The sequence below is a fragment of the Crocodylus porosus genome, unplaced genomic scaffold (genome assembly GCF_001723895.1).
Source record: "Crocodylus porosus isolate Cpor-Errol unplaced genomic scaffold, CroPor_comp1, whole genome shotgun sequence".
Taxonomy (NCBI): Eukaryota; Metazoa; Chordata; order Crocodylia; family Crocodylidae; genus Crocodylus; species Crocodylus porosus.
In genome coordinates, this window is record NW_017728906.1 from 91,240,428 (window position 1) to 91,257,376 (window position 16,949).

The window sequence follows — 16,949 nt, forward strand, 5'->3', positions numbered from 1 at the left end:
CAATAGGCGGGCTGCACCATCCCCTCCGGAATGTACCATCTGCCTCTTCCCCTCGCAGAGCCCGGCGCGGTGGGAGCGCCCAGCGTGGCGCCTTCTGGGGGGAGAATTTCCCGCAGAGCGCCCCCTGCCGCGCCGCCGCAGAGCGACCGCGCGTCTCCTGCGCCCGCTTCCCGCTCCGCATACCCCCCGGCGCATGCGTGGTGCGTTTCCCCTCCCAGAGGCGGGGGGGTTCAGATCCCGCGGACGGCTGCAGGCGCGCGCGGAGGACAGGGGGCTATGACGAGTCCGGTTCTGAGCCGCTCCCTGGAGCGCCTGAGGCGGCGCTACCTGCGCGGGGACCGGGGACCCGTGGGGGTGAGGGAGCACTTGGGGCGGGGTGGGGGGAGTCGCCCCTCCCCCCCTTGGGTTGGGAGCGTGCACGTTGCCGGGCGGAGCGGGGAGCCCCGGGATTGGCTGGACAGGACGAGGCGGGGCCTAATATGTAGGGCCAGGGAAGCCCCAGGATTGCTTCTATGAGCCCCAGGATTGGCTGCAGGGGGAGGGGGTGGGGCTAAGATGGGGGCAAGGGGAGTGGGGCTGGACCAGCGGGAGGTAGAGGATGGAGACCACAGGTCTGGGTTGGGGTGCTGCCGCTCAGAGCTGCTATGTGCTGGTCAGACCACGGCCCCTCCAGCCCTCTTTAGAAAGCCTGTGCCCTTGCCCCCAGCAGTGCCCAGGGGGAGGCTGATGCCTGCTGTGTGCCAGGCTCCTGCTGAGGCTGCACTGCCTGCCACCTCCCCCTCTTCACATGCTTCCCATCCATGGCCCTGCCAAGCCCTGGCACCTCCTGGTCACCCTTCTGACACTGGCCAGGCCGGTTGTACCTGACCAGGAAGGAGGCTCTGCCCGGGAAGGTCCCCGCAGACTGTGGGGCCACTTTTCTTGCCCTTCGCTTCCATCTCTGAGCAGAGTATCACTGGATAGCGTCTGCTGGGTCCTTGGACTAGTTTGAGGGCCAGTGGGTGCAGTCTGCTGTGCTCTGCTCAGTGTCCCCGCTTGGCATTTTGTTTTGAACCTCTGACCAGCACTGCTATCCGTGGTTTTTTTATTATTTGTCCCAAGAAATCTGTTGCCTTCTTTTCCTGTAGCCACCATGCTCTCTAATGAGAAACTTGGTGGGCTGGGCCTGTGTGATTAAAAGGTAACAAATAGACCTGGCCCTGGCTAAGCTGGCCCTCTACCTAACCAGTAAGGAGGCTCTGGCTGAGAGGACCCCCAGCTACTGTGGGGCCATTTCCCTCTTCCTCATCTGTTTGCATCTGGACAGGATTTCACCAGGCAGTGTCCACTGGTCCTTTGAGAGCCAGTGGGTTCTGGCCAGTGTGCTCTGCTTGGTGGACCCTCTGCCCCCCCAGTGCTCGTTATCAACCTTTAACCCTTGCTTTTATCCCTGTTTTCTTTTTCTTTTCTCAGTTGTCCCAAGTAATAAGTTGATGGGCAGTTAGTGGACTCCCTCATTAGGGGAGGCTTATAATATACTTGGTGGACAGTGGCCCAGGTTTCCCAATGGCATATTAAAGGCCTGCACAGAGTTGTTGCTACAGGCGAGTATTGGGCATACTTTACAGACACCCACAACACCTGCCCCTTTGCCAGCCAGGAGAGACCCCAGTGCGTGCTTGGCTCAAGTGCACCAGGTTGTGGTTTTCTTCTACCTCCTCCCGAACCTCATGAGGTTCTGAGTGCCCTGCCTTTCTCCCCCCACCCACCTTTTTGTTTATGTGCTCCCCATCCATGGCCCTGCCAAGGTCTGGGACCTCTGGTCAACCTCCTGGACCTTGCCAAGCTGGCCATCTACCGGGCCAGGAAGGAGGCTCTGGCTAGGGGGAACCCAGGCAAGTTATGGGGCTGTCTTCTCCCTCCTCCACGATTGACCCCAGGCAGAGTTTCACTAGTTGGCGTCTACAGGCTCCCTCAACTTGTTCAGGGAGCAGTGGGCATTGACTGGTGTGTTCTTTTCAGTGTCCCCTTCTGGCTCCCTTATTATTAACCTGTGACTTCATTTTCCTGACTTCTCTTTAAGTGCCCTGTATTTAGTTGATGTGTCCCCAATAGCCTCCCTTATTAATGGAGGCTTACAGGTTTTCCTTGATGGGCCCACCCTTGAGCATAGCAAATATGCTTGTGTTGCACAGCGGCAGAGAGTGAATGCTGAAAGGGGGAGTGGAATAGGGGTTTTTATGACCAGGGTTTTTTCTACTGTCCTTCTCTCACTTGCACCCTTCAGCATTTAAGGTCTAGGGCTCCCCACACATCAGAAATCTAGCAGCAGAGGAGTGGCAGTTAATGCTGCTGTGGCTTTACCACCTACAGATTTCTGGACCTGTGGGGATCCCCTCCCCTGGGCCAAATGGCAGCACTGTAAGGTTGAGCACCACTGATATAGCCTATCTAGGCTTTTCCACAAGCTTTTTGAAAATCCTACATCAGAGGCTCTTAATGACATTAAATTGTCATGGAATTAGCGCAGGGGGTGGCAACCTGCGGCCCTACAGGCCATACCTGCTGCGCAAAACCAGGACATCAGCAGTGAGGGATATTGATTGCTGCATCAGAAGTAGTTTGGCAGCAGTTCAACAGCTGGGGGTGGGTGGCAGCCTACCTTCAGAGCAAGATGCTTCTAAAACATAGCCAAAACTCAGACAGGGAGAGGCCAAGGTAGATTGGCACCTTTATAGCTATCAACGGAATAAGCTCAGTATATAGAGAGGGATGGAGTACAAGCCTGTGTTAATCCAAGTTCACTTAAGTATCTGAAGTGAACTTGGATCAGAAAAGTTTATGCACATGCTGTCTCTCTCTCTCCACTTTGCTTCCTTGGTCTACAGATGTACAGATCTGCCCTGCCTTCTCACTGACTTCAAACCAGCACAGCTAACAACCTTTCTCAACCAGGGTGCCTTGTCTAGGAGATGCTTTTCAGGGTGCCATGGTATGCTGCTCTGTATTAGTGTTAGGTATGCAATGCCTATGCGTGATTCACTGCACAAACCCAGAGATTTCAAATTGGAATTCATATTGTCAGTGATGTTCTGGCCAGTTATGGTCTTTCTGACTTCTTGGCAGTAGAAGAATTGCTCAGTTATTTTTCTGCAGAGCAGGCATTTTCTGAGGGGTGCCTTCAACATAAGACTTACCAGTGGTCGTGTTTGCCCGTTAGAGATGGATAGAAGACATTGTTGTCATGGCAACTTGAGCAATGAGACTGCACTAATCAAGAAAGATTGGTACCTTCAGTTTTAATAGTCAGAAAGGAAAGAAAGTCAGGTAATGAGCAGTGATGTGAAGGAAACAATACTAGTATGTGGACAGTGACTAGATGTATGACAGTGAGGAAAAGATGAAGATATTCCCAAGGTGATAAGCTGAACTCATGGGAAGGTTAGTAATAATGATTTCAAGAGTTGATAGAAAACAAAGTAGAGAAGAAGTTCAGTTTGGGCCATACCATGGGCTTGGAAGAAGTGTTAGCACTACTTAGAATGCCTAGCGCTATGTTGTTCCAACCTTGTCTTCCAGAAGCTGGCCTACATTCTGTCATAAGAAGAACCTTGATCTATACAGATGTCTTTTCTGTGTTCCAGGAACTTCTGTTTCAGCTTTGGCTAGGCGAATTACTATGTCACAGCAGCAGCTGGATACCTTACTAGAAATACTTGAGAACAATCAGAAACTGTAGTTTGAGGCAAGTGGAGGCCTGAGCTCCTCAGGCTAAGTATATAAGTGGGTCGGGCAATCCATACTACCTTCTGAGAGCATCAGTTGGGTATGTGCTGTGAAATTGCTGTGAAGTGTGTTTTCATGGCCATTCTCCCCATCCTGAAAATTTTGGATTCACCTCCTTATTTGCCATCTTAATTTCACCTCTTTCCAAGTCCAGGCAAAGATTAGAGTCTTCCAGCAATCGCATCCTGAATCCTACCAGTCCATTTTCTTTCTGGAGTAACAGCTTTCTCCAGCTTGCTTGCTGATGTAATTAGTTAACTCAAATAAAAGCACTCTGCTGAAAAGCTGAAGTTCAGCTCCTACTGCTGATCAGCAGGTATCCTGTTTTTCTCTGATAACCCCCCCCCAATTTTCAGATATAAAAATGTAATATATAATGATGTTTCATTTTAATCACAAAAAAATGTGGATTTTGGGTTACTTTTTTAATCTTAAAATTAGGAATTTTTTTTAATCAGAGAAAACCAAGTTCCCTGCTGATGATGCATTATGAATGTTACAGTTGTATCTAAAAGAATAAAATTATTTCTTTTCTTTTCTGTTAACATTCTGTTAATGTAAGTTATTTTCAAGTTAGATGCATTAGTCCTTTGTGTGTTGTTGTCTACAGACAGTTTGATTCCCTACGACCTTTTTCAGATTGAGATTGTAATGTAAAGTACTTAGGAAGTGCTGGATTACTGTTTTTTTAAAATTTATTATGATACATCCTTTAATTATATCATCACATGGTTATTTTTTTCACAAGACCTGCTTTGAATCTGACATACCTAGTCTACTTATGCTTAAGTTCTTTTCTGTAGTTTTTAAGGATATTATTTGTCGTAAATTAACTAGCAAATTACCCATCAAGAATGATGGAGCAGGGACAGAGCCCCATGTCCCTCCCTCCCCCTGTCTAGGCCCAATCCCTGCTTCCCTCCTGCCTCTTGGGGTGTGGGCCTGCTCTCCCCTTTCCTGCTGATGCAGGGGCTGTAGGGGAGGACTGGGCTTGAGGGTGCAGAGAAGCTGGCCCACCATGGCAGGGGGGAGGGGCGGGGAACAGCAGGCCTGGGCCAGCAGTGCTGGCCTCTCTCTCCCCGTTCTGTCCGCTCCATTGCTTCCACCTCCGGGGCGGGGGGGAGGCCAGCACAGTTGGCTGCCATTTCGTGATTAGTTGTTTCAGTCTGCTAATCATAGTCAAAATAAAGCATTATGGACAGACAGACAGATTAAGGCTTTTATAATATTAGAATAGTTGAAAATTCTGGAGTGACAGGCAAAAATATAGGACTAAGTGGAGTCCTAACTTGCTTTTAGGTCTGTTGGTTTAAATGAACCTTGTCACTGCAGTATCTGAGGGACTTAAGTATTTAAAAGGAAAAATAGCAGTCTTTTCTTTAAACTTTAGGCCAAACAACTAAATTAGTTTCATACTAATTGTTTTGTTTGCTCCTGTGTGTGTGAGGGTTACACATTTTTGTTTGGAAAAAATCATCCCTTTTTCAAACCAAGCAACTTTTTAGCAGGAGTTTCACAGTGAAGTGATTATAAGCAATAAACATATTATATTATGACATGGTGAGATATGCTGGGATCAATTTATTTGTGTGTCTTTTTTTTTTTTTTTTTTTAGGATTGTCTTTCAGGTGCATTACAGACCAAATCTAAGAGTGAGAATTCCCCAACGTACACAGGTAATACAAGAGAAAAGGATGCTCCAGATGTTTTTATTAAAAGGATTCAGAATTACAATTCATTTCTCTTAAATTTCTCTTAAGAATTAAGGTGCTTAGGAAAGTATGCTTATACCTTTTCTGTCGGGGAGGCAAACTCGCCTTGGCTGGCATATGTGAAAATCTGGTACCAACCTAGGAGTGTACGTAAAATCTCCAAGGAAACTCTGAAAGAGTTTTCCTGTGCTGCAGCTTTGGATGGGTTGTGAGGGGAGGAGTGATCAATGTCTTATGGCAGAAATATTAGACTGACCTCATCCCTCAGGCTGGATCTGGACCACCATGCCCCTGATTTCAGCAGTGGGCCCCTCCTGTCCTCAGTGCCCCTCAGTTCCTGGCTGCATGATATGGCTCCATGGGCTGTAAGTTTGACACCCTACTTTATGGGGATGAAAAGGAAGATCATTGCCACTATAGGGCACTGACAGACGTGTAGCTCCCTGCTGTGACTGTTAGTGCTTTGCAGGAAGTGCTATGAATTACAGCATTCCCCCTGACCCAGCAGATGTTTGATATTGGGTCTGGGAGGTTGGGGGATCGAGATCCAGTTTGGGAGAAGGTAGGGGAAGGATTTCCATCTGGGGTTTGCCCAGCACTGGTGGGTGGCACAAGTGGATTAGAGCACCCCAACGTGTTATTGGAGCATGGAATACGTGTTTATATATGTGTGTATGTGTGTTTTTTGGGAGCATGGTTGTGATTAGGGGGTGTTGCATATAAAGGAAGTTGAGGGATAAAGCTGACTGATATCCTCATGCTGAATAAAGGTAATAAGAGGTACAATTTGTGAGGCATTTTTTTCTTTTATAGAAATGTATTTGCATTCATGTGGTGTGCAGATGCCACTAATAAATAGAGATTGTTGGCTGGAGGGGGCAAAGTTAAACACCTTGTGATATAATAAAAAAAATAAAACAGGAAACTTAAAATCATTTTAGACATTTTATAATAGTTCTATAATACATTTATATACTCTGTGTTTGCTTCTTAATATATTTAACAAACTTAAGACCAAAGGTACTCCTTAAATATTTGCGAGTAAGACTTCTTACCATCCTGGCTCTCAAGAGTTGCAACTAAATAGATATGATGTCAGAGCTGAAATTTTAAAGCAAATTAGCATAGGAATTCAAGCTGTAGAACTTCACAAAGACAAATCTTACCTGAAAGCAAATCTGAGGTTTCTGAGATAGTATTATCAATCAAAAGCTTTTAAAAAGATCTATAACAGTATCATAAGCTGAACATTGTCTTATTTTTAAATCAGTAATAACACTTCTAAGTTGCAAGTTATTCTAATATTTCTCCATCTAAATTTAATTCCTTACTTACTAGACCGTGTTCTAATGTAATTCAGGATTTTGCTTTCTTAAATGGTATTGCTCACATGGTAAAAATTGTATTAAACCACAGTGGATCCATGCTGGTTTAATGGGCTTTTCAGCTGCAAAATAAAGTATTTAATAATGTGATATATTTATAGGTAACCTGGACAGTTTGTTGGATAATACAGTTGTTTCTTTGTCCATAAATGCTTCACAATCAAAATCTTCTCAAATTGGAAGAAAGTACTACACCAAACCTTTTGATGATTTGTGTAAGATGTTTAAAAACTTGGATTGGTAAGAATTGTTACCTCCTCTGCTCAACTCTTTTTATACTGCGTATCCTCCTCCCCTGCTCTGCCACCCCCACCAATTCAGGAAAACCCTTAATAGGTTGGATAACATGTTCAGTCTGATCCAGTAGTAGATTACAGTGCTGTGTACAGGGCCTAAATTCAGCAGCTTTTATGGGCCTCCTGTTACTTTGTTCAGTAATGATTTTGTAGAATTAAGATCCATGTGTATGTGTTGGAATCAGCTAATGGGATGTGGAGATTATACTATAAAAAGAGGATGGGAGCAAAAAAGGAGGAAAAACAGCTTGAATTGACAAGATTGTCTGAAATCACTTTAGAAAGAAGTTGGTTTCTGAAGATTCCAAAGAGATCATTTTAAAACCTTTTTATGAGAAAGGGTAAAGCAGCATATTGCTTCCTAAAGTTTCTTCTCTGGGTACCCTGTTTTAGGGAGTGGGGGACAGGCAGGAAATGTATTTTAGTCTGCATTAATTTTCCCATGCAAGTGAAGATTAAAAATAAAAAATGTACTTATCTATACCTAGCATTTTTCAGTGCATGTGGAGGCTGGGATAACAATCCTGGGCTCCATATGCACTGGCAAGTTGAAAGGCCAGCATCGAGAGGGTCCAGAGGAGGGCCACTCGCATGATCAGGGGGCATCATTGTAGACCCTACAAAGAGAGGCTTTGGGACCGGAACCTGTTCAGCCTTCACAAGAGAAGGCTGAGGGGGGATCTAGCGGCCATCTGTAAACTTACCAGGGGGGACTAGAGAGGAATGGCTGAGACGCTGTTCCTCCGAGCACCTCCTGGAGTAACAAGGAATAACAGCCCCAAGTTGATTAGTAGGATCAGGCTAGACATCAAGAGGCACTACTTCACAGTCAGGGCGGCTAGGATCTGGAACCAGCTTCCAAGGGAAGTGGTGCTAGCTCATGGGTGGGCAAAATGTGGCCCAGGGGCCAGATGCAACCTGCCAGGCCGTTCTATCTGGCCTGCGGGGCCCCTAAAAAATTTAGAAAATTAATATTAATCTGCCCTGGGCTGCCTGTCATGTGGCCCTCGATGGCTTGCCAAAACTCAGTAAGTGGCCCTCTGCCCAAAATAATTGCCTGCCCCTGTGCTAGCTCCTACCTTAGGGGTCTTTAAAAGGAGGCTTGATAACTACCTAGCTGGGGTCATTTGAGCTTAACTTTAGTAGGGGTCATAAGAGCCCCGTATTCATTCCTGCCTAGGCCAGGGGGTCAGATTGGATGATCTCCTCAGGTCCCCTCCAACCCTACTTCTATGAATCTATCCCAATTCTTTTGTGAAGTGATCAGCCCCATTTTTTGCTAGTATTTAAAATCTGATAGATAACAATGCCTTTCATCCTGAAGAGATTTTAAATTACTTTGGAAATTACTTAATGTTGTCTATTTGTATTCAGTAAAATGTAGATAGGTTAAATTAAGAAACATTTGTATTTCTGTGCAAGTCTTCTTTTAATTGCATGCATAATAGTTTACAATGGCACTGAATAACTTCAAATTACTATCACTGATTTATATTTCTTAGCTTTGATGATGAGCTAAATTATCTTCATGATTCAAGTCAGCTAGAACTAGAAGAAGAGGATATTGTAAATGTTTATGGAAATGATATTATTAAAAATACAGCCATGCACACAGAAACAGGTAAAACGAAATATTAATCATTATTGTTGCATAACTCTTATTTTTATGAAAAATCAAAGCTTGATTTAGAGTCCCCAGGGAATCCAAATGATATTTAGTTACAGTTTTTATGAACTGTAAAAAATGAGTAAAATCTATTTCAATTTTGGTTGATAATATTTTATATAACTGCAGTTAGCCCTTAAACTATTTCAGCAGATCCAGTCATGCTTTATAATTTACATACAAACAATATCAGCCGTTTTTTAAAGTCTTCTGGAAAGTATTTTCAGTTACTGCATATTGTTAGTCCACAATCAGATAAAATTAAAGCCATGGTAATCTGGCAGGCAAGGTTCTTTGGGTGAATCTGGTATCTTTTATTAGACCAACTTAATTTCAGTTTTAAGAACAGGTGGTCTGTATGACAGGGTGATCTGTCACTGGGTAAGAAAACAAAACAGAAAGTAAAAATCCAAGTACTTGGAGAAGAAGCTGTAATTTGTATACTTTCTCAGAAAAATATAACTACAGAGTGTTCCAGTTGACCCTAGGGACCGTGGAAGACATTAATTTAATGGTGCCTTGGGATTTAATCCTGGATCCCAAAAATCATGCATCTTGCCATGCCACACTTGCATAGCAGGATGCATGATTTTGTGGATTGGGGTTCAGATATTGATCATGTCCTACTGGCACAGTCAGAAGTGCCCTTTCAATTTGCCAGTGCATATGGAGCCCAGGATTGTTATCCCAGTTTCCATGTGCACTGAAAAATTGAAAGCCAGGCATGGTGCAACTCAAGTGCAGGGAGCCAGTAGGCTCCCCCATCCTGGCAAACTCAAAGCCAGGCCCCAGCAGTATCACTTGTACAGCAGCTATTGTCTTCCGCACACTTGGCAGATTCTTATGCAGGACTAGTGGTCATCTGGCTTTGGGTTTGCCAAGTAATGGGGAACTATCAGACTACCTTCACCTGCCACTTATATAGCCGTTTGGGTATTTTAGAGGTGGATTAGAATCTGGCTTTTTAAAACTAGAAGGTATAGTTTTATTAAATTACACTGGTCAGAAAACTAATGATGAATGATAATCAAAATGAATAGCTGGAAATAAGGTATAAAGATTTTCAATGAGTACTCATTGCATGAGTACATCAGGACATATTGAGGTTAACTTTTCATGTTGGTATGTGGTACAGCAGTGTCTAATTACAAAGCCTAAAAAATGTTTCCATTTTTCATGTACCAGGAATTACTCATTTAGTTTACTAGTGTACATTACCAGGCTTACTTTTTATATAAAATGGTTTGTTATGTTTGTTTGTTTCTTAGATGTCACCTTACCATCTAATTTGGCAGCAAATACAGTCACAGGTAGTGATTTCAATACCAGCAGTGATCTAGGAAGGAAGACTCGGAGCAGGCCAGAGACTAAAGCATTGAGTGGTCAGAGCTTGATACCATCTCATATCAAACAGATTTATCAGGAGTTATTTGTTATACATCAAAAACTGCAGGTACGAACTGGAAATGACTTAAGAGTTTACTAGATGCCTTTCCTAAGGAACTTGCAGTTGATGAAGACTACAAAAATTTGTCAGTGTCATCCACCCCTCCACCCCATCAGTATGATTAAATCTGTAATTTTTTTTTATATCACTGAATCATAGAACCGGAAGGGACCTGTAAGATCATCAAATCCAGTCCTCTGCCATGGGCAGGAAGTTATTGGGCTCAGACGATCTTGACAAGGTGCCTGTTCAGCCTCATCTTGAACACCTCCCAGGAGGGTGACTGTACCACCTCTGCTGAGGGTGTGTTTTAGATTCTGGTGACCCGTACAGAGAAGAAGTTTTTTCTTATGTCTAGCTTGAATTTACTTTCTATTAGTTTATGCCTGTTGGTCCTCATCCTCCCCTGAGGTGCTTTCTTGAAGAGTTGCTCCCCTAGTTCTTGATGCTCACCCCGACATACTTGTAGGCGGCTATCAAGTCACCTCTTAGCCTTCTCTTACTCAGACTGAACAGGCCCAGATCCCAAAGTCTCTCCTCAGGGCCTGCCCTCCATGTCCTGAACCATAGTGGTGGCCTTTCTTTGTACCTCTTGAGTTTATCCACATCCTTCTTAAAGTGTGGTGCCCAGAACTGGGCACAGTACTCCAGCTGAGGCCTCACCAATGCTGAATAGAGAGGGAGGAGTACCTCCCTGAATCTCTTGACCACACATCGGTTGATGAATGCCAGAGTTATATTTGCTTTTCTGGCAATCTCATTGCACTGTTGGCTCATGCTCATCTTCTGGTGGATCGTAACCCCCAGGTCTCATTCAGATGCTAAGCCAGCCAGTGAACTACCACCCATCGTGTAGTTATGGTCAGGGTTCTTCCTACACAGGTGAAGGACCTTGCACTTCTCCTTGTTAAACCTCATCTAATTTTGTTCTGCCCATGAATCCAGTCTGTCAAGGTCATCCTGAATCTTTGCCCTATCCTCTCATGTTCTTGAATTTCACCACAGCTTGATATCGGCCGCAAACTTAATAATTGAGCTTTCCACCCCCTCATCCAGGTCATTAATAAATATATTAAACAGCACAGGTCTAAGCACCGATCTGTGGGGGACACCACTGGAGATGGACCTCCAGGATGAGGCCATTCCATCGGTTACAACTCTCTGAGAGTGGCCTCTAAGCCAGTTGTCCACCCATCTCACTGCAGACTGGTCCAGCTCAGTACCTTCCAGTTTGTTTGAGAGAATCCTGTGGGAAAAAGAATCAAAGGCTTTACTGAAGTCTAAATAAATGATGTCAACATCGTATCCCTCGCCCAGATGGCTAGTTACCTGGTTGTAGAAAGACACCAAGTTAGTCAGGCATGATCTACCCTCAAGAAATCCATGCTGGTCGCTTCATAACACCCTTTCAGTTACCAGCTTGTGATTGATGGCCTCCTTAAACATTTTTTAAAGATTTTATCTAGGGCCAAAGTCAGGCTGACTGGTCTGTAGTTTCCTGGGTCATCCCTCTTCCCTTTTTTAAAGATGGGCACCATATTAGCCCTCTTCCAGTCATCCTGGTTCACTCCATAGTTCCATGATTCTTCAGACAGTTTGGCCAGTGGTGTTGTTATAATCTCAGTCAGTTCTTTCAGGACTCTCGGTTGCAGGTTGTCTGGCCTAGCAGACTTGAAAGTGTGCAGGTGTTGTAGGAGATCCCTCACCTGTTCAGGACTGATTTCACATAATCTCTTGTGTTCTCCATATTCCCTGGGCCTCTGGTCAGGTGAACAGATTTCAGGAATACTGAGGTGAAGTATGTTTTTAGTAGTTCTGCCTTTTCTTGAGGATTCACTATGGGCTGCCCCTGATTGTTCAGTAGAGGTCTCACAGTGGATCCCAGTTTTTTCTTGCTCCATATGTATCTGTAAAAGGACTTTTTGTTGTCTTTTATGCCAGTTGCCAGCTTGATTTCCATGCCTGCCTTAGCTTTCTGTGTCTCGTATCTGCAGGCCCTGTCAATACAGGTGTATTCCTCTCTATTCTTCCATTCCTTAGATGCTGTTTCTTTCTTTTTCAATAGATCCGTAATATCCTTGTTGAGCCAAGTGGGTCTCTTGGTTCCTTTCCTGCTTTTTGTCTGCGTAGAGGTCTCACAATGGATCCCAGTTTTTTCTTGCTCCATATGTATCTGTAAAAGGACTTTTTGTTGTCTTTTATGTCAGTTGCCAGCTTAGAGGCCAGGGAGGGGGCTATGAGTCTTCACATCTCTATTGTGCTGCAATTTAGGAATAATAGATTCTTCCAAGTGTTTGATATCCTCAGATAAAAGACACTATGTAAATATATTGCAATTAGTAGTAATAGCCAACATTTTTAGATGTAGGTACCTAATATTTGAGCACCTAAATGGAAGTGACCTCATTTTCAGAAGTGCTGAGTAGCCCCAGAGCATAACCAAGTCAATTGAAAGACTTTTTTGAGATGCTGATAGTATCTAACCTTTTGTGCTGTGTTTCTATATATGAAAGGGAGACTTTACTCAGTGAACCTTGCATACAGTGTCTTACTTTTATTTATAACTGAAAATTATTTCTGGAGAAAACACCCATGTTTCAGTACAGATTAGGGTAATTTAATTTCTTTTTTTTTAAAGATTTTTTTCATTGTCAATTTTTAATATAGCAAGAAAATTCAGCACAACAGGAATACACTCTGCAGCTTCAGAAGCGAGAACAATTTTTAGCTGAAAGAGAAGCATTGCTTTTCAGACATGAAGCTGCTTTGACTAAGATAAGGGGTGTTGAGGAAGAAGTCCATGCAAAATTTCAAATGATAAAGGAGGTATGTTAATCTGTTTATTACTTTGCACCAGCCATTTGAATTACATACAGATATCCTCAGTTTATTGTCATGTATAAAATTATCTTTTCTGTAAAGTGTTTGGTGATTTTTTTTTTTTTCAAATTAAAAGTTGGTATGTAAGTACAAAATAACATTGGTGTTTGGTATATATTTTAGTTATGACATCTGCTTTCTCAAAGAGATGTCTTTAACAGTCTGTTTCTGGATTATCTTTTACTCTATTTTGAAAACAAGATTACCTCTTTCTGAAAAAATACAGTAGACTCCCGACTTACGTGTATATTGTGTTCCTGAGAAACCTTGCGTATGCCAAATTCACGTGACTTGAGGTGAATTTTCCCATAGAAAATAATAGAAAAGTGAGTGGTTGCGTTCCTTAGACCTCACATTTATGATACCAAAGGTACCAAAATAAGACCTTTTTCAACTAATACTTTATTTATTATGTTACAAAAACATTGGTTGATTGAGTCGAGACAGTGCTGCCCTGCTTCCTGAAGAACTTGTCCAAGGAATTTTACACAAAGCAGTGCTGCTTCTCCCTGTAAAGCTTTTCTGTTGCTTCTCCCCAGCCACATTTTCCTCGTCAACCTGCTCAAAGCCCAAACTCTTAGCCATCTCAGTGATCTCATGCCTTGCATCACTGATAAATTTGTCAACAGCAAAGCCTTGGAAATCATTCACAACAGCAGGCCAGATGTTTTTCCAGACACCATTAAGGCACGGCTGTGTAACATCATTCCAGGCTTCTCCAATGATGTCTATGGCCAACTTGATGTTAAATTTCTTCCAAAATTCTTTGAAGTTTGTCTCTTCCTTTGACTCTGTCTCATTGATAAGGTTCTTGAAGGTCCTTCGTAGATAATAGCTCTTGAAAGCTTGGTGTATTTTCTGCTTGGGGGTTAATATTAATTCGTGTAAACGTGAGACATGGGTAAGTCGAGTATGAGTAAAATGGGAGTCTACTGTAATTAAATTTAACTATAACCTGGTTTACGTGTAAGAACAAAGAATTGGAGATAACTAGAGGTGCATTGATATATCAGTCACATATCAGATCAGCACCAATAACAAGACAATTAACATTACTGCCAATCAGCTTTTTGGATAAATAGCTATCACCATTAAATGCTGCATGCATGCATGCATGCAGCCACAGCATGCAAGCGGCCAGAAATACAGCCCAGCAGTGTCGAGAACAGCGTCCTGCTGATAAGTCTGTGGGGGTCAGGGGAGGGACATGCAGGTTGAGGCCCCCATGGGGGGGGGAAGGAGTGGGGCAGGGACAGGTGTGGAATGCAGCCTCAGGCAACTCATCCAGGAGGCATGGGGAGGGTGGAGAGGAGGGACAGCTCCCTGGGGGAGGCATGGGGGGCATGTGCCCCCCGGATTTGTGCGCAGTGAGGATTGGCTGCCTGTTGCAGGCTTGGGGCCAGGGGCTGTGCTTGCCACTTCCTGGCAGCAGGGCTGGGCCAGGGGTGCACTCAAGGAGGATGGGAGTAGGGTGGGCTCAGCTGCTCTAAGTGGATGGCGGCGGTGGTGGTGCTGGGAGGGGGGTTGTGGAGAATTTTTGGGTGGCCATAGCCGCTCAAGCCCTCCAGCACCGCCCCTGCTTGGGGCACTCTCTCCTGCAGCCGAGCCTGTCCCACCCCCACCCTGAGTGCAGCCCCGGCTTAGCCCCCTTGCCAGGAAGAGGCTGGCACAACCTCTGGCTCCAAGCCTCCAGCAAGCAGCTCGCTCTTGCCCTGTGCATAAATCTGGGGGGGCATGTGCCCCCTATGCCTCTACCAGGGGTGCATGCGGCAGAGGTAAGCTACCCCTCCCTCCGTACCACCCCCCAACCCAGTGTCCCCTGGACGAGTCACCCACAGCTTTGTCCCACTCCCTGCCCTGGGGTCGCATGCATCTCCCTGGCTGGATAGCCCCTGCCCCACTCCTTCCCTCACCGGGAAGGCCTCTATCTGCTCCCATACTCCCTTTCCCTCCCCCATGGCCCTTCCCCCCCACTGACTTACCAACAAGATTCTACTCTCCATGCTGCCCAGCTGCATTCCTGTGAATTTGCTATGAGATCAGTTTCGGTTGATATGGCTGGTTAATATTTGGCCATCAGTACCAGCCAAGAAAATCTTTATTGATTTACCCCTAGAGATAATGCATTTAAAACTTGGCATGTAACTTAATGGAAATATTGAATTCAGACCTAAAGAAGAATGTACTGTATTTGAAAGCTTGTCTGAGTCTATCCCACCTGAGTCTAAGACCACCTGAGTCTATCCCACTTGTCTGAGTCTATTTTCACTGTTTTTTCATCCAGCTGAAGTAATTAACCCACAGTTAGTAATTATCCCTACTGTTTTCCTATCCAGCTGCTAAATCTATTGCTTTCCTTCAGCACATCGTCTGTAGTAAAAGATAACACCCACAAAAAGTCTCGTCTCTCACCTATAACTTAACGTAAGTCCTACATTTCTTTTTTGCAGTAGTACCTAAAGCCAGGGTGAGCAAAATGACAGATCTGGCCGGCAGTCAGAGTCCATTTCCCAGCAGCCCCTACCCATGTGGCTGGGGCCAGTTTCAAGGGAGACCCCAGCAGCAGCCACACTGTGATAGTGCAGAGCTGGGGTTTCTGTGGAGACCAGCCCCAGCAGCGCTGGCAGGGTTTGTGGCAGGTGGGACAGGAGCTGCTCTGGACCGGGCTGGGATCTTGCAGCTGTAACAATGTGGTCCAGAGCCAGGGTAGAACCACGATCTGCAGCCTGCATGGTCTGGAGCCAGGGCAGAGCTCCAATCCGCTGCCTGCATGCCTGCATGCCCTTGCCTGGAGCATGCAGGCTTCAGATCGCAGCTTTGTCCTAAATCTAGACCATACTGTCACCAGCCAGGCCCTGGAGTAGCTCCCCACCATGCCACGCACCCTGCCAGTGCTGCTGGAGCCAGTCTCTACAGAAACCCTGGCCCTGTGATTATCATAGTGTGGCTGCTGCTGGGGTCTCCATGGAAACTGGCCCCAGCCACTTTGGCAGGGGCAACTGGCAAATGGAGTCCACTGCCAGCTGGATCCTGCCCATAGGCCAGACATTGCCCACCCCTGACCTAAAGCATGCCTGATTTTTATAAGAGTCTCAGACCACCAAATCCATTTATTTTAGATGATTATAATAGTATAGGGTTTGTTTCAAACAGAATTTACCAGGGAGAGCTGTAAAAATACAACTTTTAATGAAAGAAAAAGCCAACTTAAGTTTTCATTTCCCCCCTTAAAATTAAGACCTCTAGACAGAAGTAGACATTTAAAGATACTGTTTCTTGGGGATTTATTAGTGAAGCTAATGCTTGTCAAAGGAGTCAGATCTTATCTGGAAGAGCAGGACAGGGAGTCATAACGTTTTTACATTCTGCCTAAACTACAGTGTGTTACAAATCTCTGCAATGTGCATATCTACCTTGTCCTTTAATGACTGAATCATATTAAGTAATTCTAGGCTAGCTTATGTCCACTGTTTTTTCGCAAAATATATGTTGGAATTTCAAAATAAAACTCCTAATGAATATGGAGACAATATGAAGAAGGTTATGTGTTCCTGTAAACATAGCAGTATGTATTAGAAGTAGTATGTTAATATATGCCTCAAATGTATTGGTAAGAAAAGTTTTGTCTTGGCTTTCACAACTGTGTACTTATATGGAGGAGGTGCTCTCCACAGGTAAGTGAAGTACTGTAGTCAGGCAAGTCCTTTCCCACAGCCTTCTGGTTCTGTTGGCTGCAGACAGGGTATATTAGAGTGAAAGGGAGATGCCTTATGGCTTCCTGTATTGTCAGTTGTGAAA

At 44.6% G+C, this 16,949-nt stretch overlaps 1 protein-coding gene across 1 annotated transcript in view; it reads left to right on the forward strand.

Moving 5' to 3' along the window:
• The first annotated feature begins 209 nt into the window (after positions 1-209).
• Positions 210-16,949, forward strand: part of CCDC138 (coiled-coil domain containing 138) — a 59,369-nt gene continuing 42,629 nt past the window's right edge. Inside the window, exons 1-6 of the mRNA XM_019529600.1 lie at positions 210-354; positions 5,381-5,441; positions 6,964-7,102; positions 8,661-8,779; positions 10,093-10,277; positions 12,939-13,097. Of these exons, the coding sequence (XP_019385145.1) occupies positions 277-354; positions 5,381-5,441; positions 6,964-7,102; positions 8,661-8,779; positions 10,093-10,277; positions 12,939-13,097 (741 nt within the window). The 5' untranslated portion in view covers positions 210-276. The remainder of the gene's footprint in view (positions 355-5,380; positions 5,442-6,963; positions 7,103-8,660; positions 8,780-10,092; positions 10,278-12,938; positions 13,098-16,949) is intronic.